Genomic DNA, 9317 nt, shown 5'->3' on the forward strand with positions numbered 1-9317 from the left:
GTGAAGTTGAAATGAATGTAATGGCTGATTCCTTAGTCATTATTTGGTTCAACTTTGATGCCTACAAGTTGGTCACATGCTCCACTTATGGCATGAGTCACTCCATTAACTTTACACTTAAAATTCCATTTTTTTCTACAACTTTAGGCCAAGTGTGGCCAAGCCTCACCTTCTTGTTTCTCCTTTCTTCTTTCTTTTCAATTGTTTACAAGACAATTGTATGTGTGGTGAATGATTCATACACCATCCTTTGTCCATTGTAATTATGCCAAGATGAATGAGCAATATTTAATGTGAAATGATCCCTCCACCATGTTGGGTCTTCCTAAAATAATGTATACTTTCATAAAGTAGTAGATGCTTAAATATTCAAATGCATGCTTCACATGGATGCCTTATTTTCAGTCACTTGGCTGAATTCCACACTCCTTTCTCTCAATTTGGTTGTCCACAATATAATGTAAGTGTAGTGGATGAATCACATTTAAATGTATATTTGTATGTCTCCCATAGTAGTCTTATTTAAGATGACTTTGAGTCATCTTTTGGACATGGCATGTTAATGTTCATATTGGCTCATTGTTGCCACTAATTTTAACTTAACACCACGATTAAGTAGTTCCTAATTTCCATTAATGCTTCTATACCAAACAAAATTTGTAGATAAATTGTGACTTCAAACGAAATCGGAAGTTAAAGTCTCTACTTTGTATCTTGAGATAGTCTTAATACTCAGCCCGACTTGAATCATCCATATCTCCTTACCCCGATATCATTTTGACGAGCTGTTTGTTGCGTTGCAAACTAGACTCGATGAACTTAATTTTAGGCTTTTGAAACACCTTAAAACTCCTCATATACTAGGAGATATGCCTCCTACAATATAGGCTAAAATCGGGTCCGAGATTTTACGAAATTGTTCCGATTCATTTCGTTTAACTTCTAATCCTCTTCCAACCTCATGTAACCTCTTATACATACATATACACAGTCATTTACATCCATAACAATTCATATACATGTCTCGAAGGGTCCGTAGAATCACAATAACCATAAGTAGAACTCACAAAGCTTCGACGAAACTCCAATCGAAAAAGTATATTCCTATCTTTTGTCCATCTTCTATATCATTACTAATAATCTCAAATACTTTAAAAGGTCACTCACATTACCTCATATACATACTCATAACGCGATTTCAAATCCTTTAGGTTACCAGGTCACCTCGAGATACTTAAGACAACCATATTTATAACGATATTCTTACTAACTCGATTAACTTTCCTTGAACCTTCTTAACTCATTCTTTCTTGTTTTAATACAAGTAGCAAGGATTATTATGGAGTGTGACATTCTCCCCTCCTTTAGAACATTCGTCCTCGCATGTCAAATGAGGACTAAAACTCGTCAATTAAATAACCGAATCACCCGTTATCGCAGACTATAGACAGCAAGATTAGACCACGAAAAGGGTGTTTTAGGAATATTAGGCCTAAAAGTGCCAAACGACCAAATGGGTCGTTACATTGAGTTTATTGATTTTGATTTTAGAAAAGACAACTTGTTGAATTCTGAATAAATTATTTATATATATTAATTGAACTTTTAAATACAAATATAAGGTCTAGACAAAAAACGGTTCTGCGAAACCCGTGAACAAACTTGTAGCTCCACCCCCGGAATTGACCATTAAGGTATATTAAAGTTACCGCTAAGAATTATAAAATCTAGTTTTCTTTCCGAGAAAAAGAAAAAAAGATTGTGACTTTATTGCACGAATGCGTCCCATTATTAGGTACTAAAATTTATTGATGTGAACCTCAGAAATAATATAAAATACAGCTCCCCATTGAAAAAAAGAAAATTTAGTTCCTAAGAATCTATTGAAGATCCAAAGAAAACGAGAGAGAGAATTGAAGAAACGAGAGAGAGAAAAGAAGAAGACAGCTGTGACGTTTACAAAGAAAACGAGAGAGAGAATTGAAGAAACGAGAGAGAGAAAAGAAGAAACAGCTGTGACGTTTACAAAGAAAACGAGAGAGAGAATTGAAGAAACGAGAGAGAGAAAAGAAGAAACAGCTGTGACGTTTTTGACCAGGTGGATTAATCTCACCCATACAACACACACACATGATAGATCAATCTTCCACCCTTAGATTAGAATCATGGCAGATTTAAATATGGTCATGTGACCAACACGAGAGAGAATAAAATTTGTTATACAATGGACAAATTAGAATAGGACAGTGTAATTAGTTTTGTCCATTTCCTCTTCGTTCGATACATTCTGTTGCATAGTTTTGTGTATAAAGAGAGGTACATACTGATCAATAAAATACACAGAGAAAATTTCCAAAATCTGTGTCTTCTTTCATGGTATCAGAGCAGATCTGAAAGCTCGATCCAAACCTTCATCAAAATCATCTTCTTCAATCTCCCAGTAAATCCAAATGGGTGATACAACACCAATAATACAGTCAAGCAATGTGGACAAGGCAATCACCTATGACCACAGCCACCCATATCATCTTAATAACTCTGATTCACCTGGAATGGCTCTAGTCAACAATGTGTTTGATGGTAGAGGATACTCAGGTTGGAGAAGATCGATCCCCATCGGCACTATCACCAAAAGGAAACTTGGTTTCATTAACGGTGCTTGTAAAGGTCCGGATCCGAAATCTACGTGAATACGAACAACGGGGTTTGTGTGAATGATATGGTCATTTGTTGGATCTCAAATGCACTATCAAAAGAGATTAGAGATAGTGTAATGAGCTACAAAGACAAGAAAAGAACTTTATTTAGAACAGAGATTTGGCAAATCAAATGGTGCTAAACTATATCATTTACAAAAGGAATTATCAAGTCTGGTTCAAGGAAATAGTGACATTGCTAGGTACTTTACCAAGCTCAAAAGACTATGGGATGAATTGGATGCACTGAATGTTGTTATTTCTTGCTCATGTGCATGTGTGTGTGAAGGGAAGTCCAACCTGATGAAATCCTTAGAGGACCAGAGGTTGATACAATTTTTGATGGGATTAAATGATATATACACACAAGCAAGAGGAAACATTCTTATGATGAACCCTTTACCCAGCATGGATCTTGCATACTCTTTACTTTTGCAAGATGAAAATCAGAGAGAAATGTATACCAATTCTAATCATACTACTGAATCTGCCTCTTTTATGGTAACTTCACAAGGCAGGGGTTATCAGAGGAATGGAAACCAGGTTTTTAAAACACCAAATCAAGCACATCATAAACTTGGAAACAACACACAGAGGAACAGCAAAGGATTTTCAAAATACAAGCCTAGAAAGGCAAAATACAACCCAAATGTGAGCTGCACATATTGTGGGAAAACAGGTCATGTAGAGGATGATTGTTACAGACTTCATGGTTTTCCTGAAGACTTTGAGTTTACAAAAACCAAATCCTATCAAGGGAAAGCAAATGGAGCAGTTGCTGAGGAAGAATTTGAGTTTGCTAACAACACAAGAGTAGAAGCATGTAAAGACAATCAGAACAACCATACTCCATACAGCAATCAACACAACCATGTTTCATACATGAGCAAGGATCAATATGCAGAATTGGTGCAACAAGTTATTAAGGAAGTAAAGATGGGACAAACAGGAAGTTCAAACAGTACAAATGGTGGTTTCAATGCAGGAGCAATTGCTGGTACAATTCTAAAATATTCAAGCACTTGTTTATCGATTTTTAACACGCAGGATCATTGATTCAGGTGCATCAGAGCACATGTGTTTTGATTCTAAATCTTTTATGTCTTTGTCTCCTCTTCCTGTTCCTATCAGCATCACCTTGCCTAATTCTTTCAGGATCATTGTGACTCATGCAGGAAGTGTCTCTATTCTACCTAAAATAACTCTGAAAAATGTCCTTCATGTTCCAGATTTCAAATATAACTTAATATCAGTTCATAAGTTATGCAATCGTTTAAGTGTGATGTGTTATTTACTCTTAGTGGATGCATATTAAGACCCTTTTAATGAGGAACACTCAAGTTTTTGGTAAAAGAGAAGGACTCTACTTGTGCGGCCTAGTTCTAAGTCTAAGACCACTTTAATGAAAATGTAGTTTCATGTCAGAAGGAAGAAATTCCATTTCCGAGTCACAAATAGCTCTTTTCCGGTTTCGGCAAATGTAATTCCTAGTATAACTCTATGGCATGTAAGATTGGGACATGTTCCTTATTCGGAATGAAAAAGTTTCCTTTCATTCATTTTCCTTCAAATCTTCAACATGTTTGTGATGTATTCTAAAGCTAGGCAAACCAGTGCGCCTTTTCCTCTAAGTCAAATTCAATACAAAAGGAATTTTGATCTAATTCCACACACGGGGTCCATATAAAACTTGCACTTATAATGGATATAGGTATTTTCTTACCATAGTGGATGATTTCAAAGAGGGACACCGACTTTTCTCGCTAAGTTCTAAATCCAATGCTTTTTCGTTCTAAAGGATTTTTTGATCATGATTGAGAGGCAGTTCAATGATAAAGTGAAGGTTATCAGGTCTGATAATGCTCTAGAATTGGGAAAAGGCACACAAGAGGCTCTTTTTCTAAAGTCTCAAGGAATAATAATACATCAAACATCATGTGTAGGAACACCACAACAGAATGGTGTAGTGGAAAGAAAGCATAGACATCTCCTAGAGATTGCAAGGGGTCTGATGTTTCAATCTCACTTGCCTAACTCATTTTGGGGGGAATGTATTTTGACAGCAACATACCTCATTAACAGGTTTCCTTCCAGAGCACTAAAAGGAAAAACTCCTTATGAGATTCTTTTTGGCAACAAACCAAAATATGACAATTTGAGGTGTTTTGGGTGTTTGTGCTATGCTTCAACCTTGGCGCAACACAGGACAAAGTTTGAGCCTAGGGCTATGGCTTGTGTTTTCTTAGGCTATCCTCAAGGACAGAAAGGTTATAAATTAATGGATTTGAGCACAAAGAGAATTTTTATTTCCAGAGATGTTCAGTTTTTGAGCAACGATTTCCATTTGCCTCTAGTATAAACTCTCCTTCTACCATTTTTTACGTACCACAACATACCGCATCGGACTCCATCATGTCCCTAATTCACCTTCTAATCTTTTTACACATCTCATCGATACACCTACCAATTCCTCACCTATCCTACACACCGAGGATCTTCTTCTCCTACTCACCCTCCACAAGTATGCCTACCATAGACAATACAACAACCAACCTTTCACCTATATCACCTTCACCACTTTCTATTCCCGATATAGATGTACCCGATCCACCCGTATCAACTCCATGTATGAACGGACATAAGGTAATTGAAGGTTGGATACGGATGATTATATATGCAATCATGTCATTCTAACTGACCTTACTAGTGCTTGTTTTGTTCATCCTAACCCTCCTACAGCCTTTTCTTTTGCTTCCCTATCTCTGCAAAACCAACATGTCTTTCTTTCAATCTCATCTATAACTGAACCTAACTCTTTTGCTCAAGCCTCTAAACATCCGTTGGATGGACAAAAGCTATGCAGGAAGAGTTGCATGCTCTTGAGATCAATCATACCTGGGATGTTGTCCCATTACCCCCAGGCAAGAAACCACTACCTTGCAAATGGGTTTATAAGGTCAAACATAAATCAGATGGCACAATAGAAAGACTAAAGGCAAGATTGGTGGAGGGGGGGATATTCAACGAGGGGAGTGGACTACGTAGACATTCTCACCAGTGGTCAAAATGACCACAATTAGATGTCTTTTAATTTTATCAAGAAAGGATGGGAAGTCCATCAACTTGATGTGAGTAATGCTTTTGTGGGGAAGAAGAAGTCTACGATGTTTTACTTGAGGTATGGATTGTCCTGATTCTAAACTAGTCTGCTTATTAAGGAAATCATTGTATGGATTGAAGCAGGCATCCCGACAATGGTATGCTAAGTTGGCTGGTGCTTTAACTTTCAAAGGGTATACTAGTTCTCTCAATGACTACTCATTGTTTTTCAAACGAATGGCTCTCTAATTTCCATCATAGTAGTTGTCTATGTGGATGACATCCTCATTACAGAAATGATCTTCATAATTCAACATATCACTGAATTTTTACACACAGAATTCAGAGTCAAGCATTTGGGTGATATTCACTATTTTCTAGGCATGGAAATACTGCGGGAAAAACAGGGTTTTATCATAAACCAAAGGAAATTCACCTTAGATCTTTTACAGGAATTTGATTGCTCAGGTGCTAAGGTTTCTTCTCCCCTTGATCCTTACTCTAAGCTCAATGCACATGATGGTCCTTTATTGCCCAATCCCACCTTGTATAGACACTTAGTGGGAAAGCTCAACTATTTAACTCATACTAGGCCTGATCTATGTTTTGCAGTCCTAATTCTTAGTCAATACATGCAACAACCACGGGAATCACATCTTTTGGCAGCTATTCGAGTTTTAAAATACCTTAGAAATGATCCAGACCAAGGAATTCTTCTTTCCTCTGATTCATCTTTTGATTTGCTTGCCTTCTGCGATGCTGATTGGGCATCTTGCAGTGATACTCGTCGATCGTGTGGTTTCTTCATCACGGCTGGAGGAGCACCTATTTCCCGGAAATCCAAGAAACAACCATCGATCTCATTATCATCTCGTAGTATGCGAGTATCGTTCAATGCGAAGGGTAAAAGATTACACGGCTCGTTAGGGTTCTTGAAGATCTTTCGAGTTCCCCCGTCTTGCCGTTACCGTGCACTCCGATATGCTGGCGGCCATCCACATCGCGAAAACCCCGTCTTCCACGAAATAGAAGCATGTGGAGTTGAATTGTCACTTTGTGCGACACATATTGTATCCGGTCTCATCACTTTATCTTTCGTTCCTTCAAAGCAACAAATTGCAGACTTGTTCACCAAACCCTTATCTGGGGTTTCCCATCGATTTCTGTTGAACAAATTGGGGGTTGTTTCCCTACCCTCCAATTTGAGGGGGGATATTGAAGATCCAAAGAAAACGAGAGAGAGAATTGAAGAAACGAGAGAGAGAAAAGAAGAAGACAAATTGTCGGACGTTTACAAAGAAAACGAGAGAGAGAATTGAAGAAACGAGAGAGAGAAAGAAGAAACAGGTTCGTTTACAAAGAAAACGAGAGAGAGAATTGAAGAGATGAGAGAGAGAAAGAAAAGCCGTGACGTTTTTGTTGTGGATTAATCTCACCCATACAACACACACACATGATAGATCAATCTTCCACCCTTAGATTAGAATCATGGACATTTAAATATGGTCATGTGACCAACACGAGAGAGAATAAAATTTGTTATACAATGGACAAATTAGAATAGGACAGGTGTAATTAGTTTTGTCCATTTCCTCTTCTTTCTGTTACATTCTGTTGCATAGTTTTGTGTATAAAGAGAGGTACATACTGATCAATAAAATACACAGAGAAAATTTCCAAAATCTGTGTCTTCTTTCAGAATCTTGACCTGTTCCAAGATGGATTTTTGGTGAAGTTGATTACTCTGCTGCAACTCGATGTAATCCTTGTACTTCATTGGTATATAAGCTGGAGGGTTGCTTTCACTTTGTACCAATGGGCAAGCAGGGCTCACAATTGCTTCTAGTGATGGTCCATGAGCAACAGCAACTGATATTCTTGGACTTGTGTTGTTTACCACTACTCTGTGTACATTGCTCTTGTATTTGCCATTACTGAAAATCTATCAAAGCAATAGAAAGATACATTGTTACTAAATGTTAATTGAAGTTAAATTATACGCACCTATAGTCTAAAACTTTCTTTAGACTACCAGCACAATTTAACTTGTTATATGGAGTAGTGTTGTTATCATTTTTATAGCGATTAATGCTTGTCATATAGATTTATCTGTAATTACACTACAAGTGATATAATATAGAGCTTGAAGTTTGTATGATTATATCATGAACGGAAAAGGTTCAAATGTGCTCTTGTGCTATATGAAATTGAGTATATTTATCTGTTAATACCTTTAGCTCATATATGTCTTTATCGTCAAATACATGGTTCAAATATGCGCTTATTTTCAAAGATTCCCCAACTTAACCTAATTACAAGATTATAAGTCAAATAGCACCAGATCTTGACATGTGTCATAATCCTAAGAGACCTAAATTTATTTGTACCCATATAAAGAGCATATTTGGTCCTATGCACATACTCTGAGGGCACATTGGCTCATGTAGTTTACAGTACACAAATTCCTTCATGATTCAGGTAGTTTAACCAATTACTTTTTTTGTATAAAGTTTAGGAGTACCATTTTTGTCAGAATACTAATTAGTGCCTATTTTAAAATTTTATTAATTATGTCTATTGTCTACCGATCAATAGCACATACAATTTAAATACAATAAAAAAGGAATTTAATTACCTCAAGATGATCACCAGTATTGACCAAGAGAGAATTTGGAAGAGCATTGACATGAATCCATTTGCCTTGATGTTGAACTTGTAGACCTCCAACTTGGTTTTGAATAATAAGAGTTAAAAGGCCATGATCTGAATGAGGTGGCATTCCAAGTGCAAGTTCAGGCTGAGGACAACGTGGGTAATAATTTGCAATGAATATCTGAAATCCTGACTTCATGTCTAGAGCTTTGTCCAAGAAACATTCTTCAAGTCCTAAGCCTTCTGATATTCCTGCAAGTAATCCTTTTGCTACTTCTCGAGTTTTCTCACTATACTCCGACATAGTATCACTATAAAACAAAAGAGATAAATAAATAAATAAAAATGAACTCATAATCATTTACTTTCCGAGGTATTAATAGTGATTAAATTAGCTCATGAAAACATGAATCATCCAACTCATTGAAGTTAGGGCGGAATATTAGCTCTGCCCCTTTTAATCCGTCCAATTCAACCCATCTACAATATGGGTTGAACGTAGTACCCATGAGAAACTGTCAAAATGTTTTTTAAAAAAGTTTTGTTGATATGTTGTATATAACCATAAGCCCATAATAAAGGGTGGGGAAAAAGCTTTAGGAAAATTTAAATACTTAGTAAAAAATAGGCAGGTTGAGTTATGACCCGTTTCTTAGTTCATTTTAGCACAAATAACTTTCGGCCGGGTCATTTATTGACACAACTCATTTTGATCTAACCAAAATGTCATATGTCAGTAAATTTATTTATTTTTCTTTTTGTAGTGTTGTTGTGTTCCTCTTGTGTATTTCTGAGCTTGTGGTCATTTGTCATAATTAAATTGTCTTTCTGATTTTGCGGATATACCATTTTGTCTGAAAAAATAATTGT

At 36.5% G+C, this 9317-nt stretch overlaps 2 protein-coding genes across 2 annotated transcripts; one reads left to right on the forward strand and one right to left on the reverse strand.

Annotated features, from left to right (window-relative positions):
- Window positions 1-2450: 2450 nt before the first annotated feature.
- On the forward strand, window positions 2451-5055 carry LOC132061883 (uncharacterized). The gene is made up of 4 exons (XM_059454566.1): window positions 2451-2595; window positions 2809-3693; window positions 3758-3876; window positions 4495-5055. The coding sequence occupies exons 1-4, from the start codon at window positions 2451-2453 to the stop codon at window positions 5053-5055; spliced, it is 1710 nt and encodes a 569-aa protein (XP_059310549.1).
- A 2391-nt stretch (window positions 5056-7446) lies between these two features.
- On the reverse strand, window positions 7447-9104 carry LOC132061884 (2-oxoglutarate-dependent dioxygenase 19-like). Its single transcript, XM_059454567.1, has 2 exons — window positions 8431-9104; window positions 7447-7737 (listed from the first exon to the last, which is right to left on the reverse strand). Exons 1-2 carry the CDS (start codon window positions 8806-8808, stop codon window positions 7447-7449), a joined length of 669 nt encoding a protein of 222 aa, XP_059310550.1. The 5' UTR covers window positions 8809-9104.
- Window positions 9105-9317: the final 213 nt, after the last annotated feature.

This window comes from Lycium ferocissimum, chromosome 7, assembly GCF_029784015.1.
Source record: "Lycium ferocissimum isolate CSIRO_LF1 chromosome 7, AGI_CSIRO_Lferr_CH_V1, whole genome shotgun sequence".
In the NCBI taxonomy this organism is placed as follows: domain Eukaryota; kingdom Viridiplantae; phylum Streptophyta; class Magnoliopsida; order Solanales; family Solanaceae; genus Lycium; species Lycium ferocissimum.

Coding starts and splice junctions, on each gene's coding strand:
- LOC132061883 (XM_059454566.1), top strand. CDS start 2,451: ATGGGTGATACAACACCAATAATACAGTCAAGCAATGTGGACAAGGCA. Junction 3,694..3,757: donor CAATGCAGGAGCAATTGCTG/GTACAATTCTAA, acceptor TCATTGATTCAG/GTGCATCAGAGCACATGTGT. Junction 3,877..4,494: donor TTGTGACTCATGCAGGAAGT/GTCTCTATTCTA, acceptor TTCGTTCTAAAG/GATTTTTTGATCATGATTGA.
- LOC132061884 (XM_059454567.1), bottom strand. CDS start 8,808: ATGATTATGAGTTCATTTTTATTTATTTATTTATCTCTTTTGTTTTAT. Junction 7,738..8,430: donor ATACTGGTGATCATCTTGAG/GTAATTAAATTC, acceptor TTGCTTTGATAG/ATTTTCAGTAATGGCAAATA.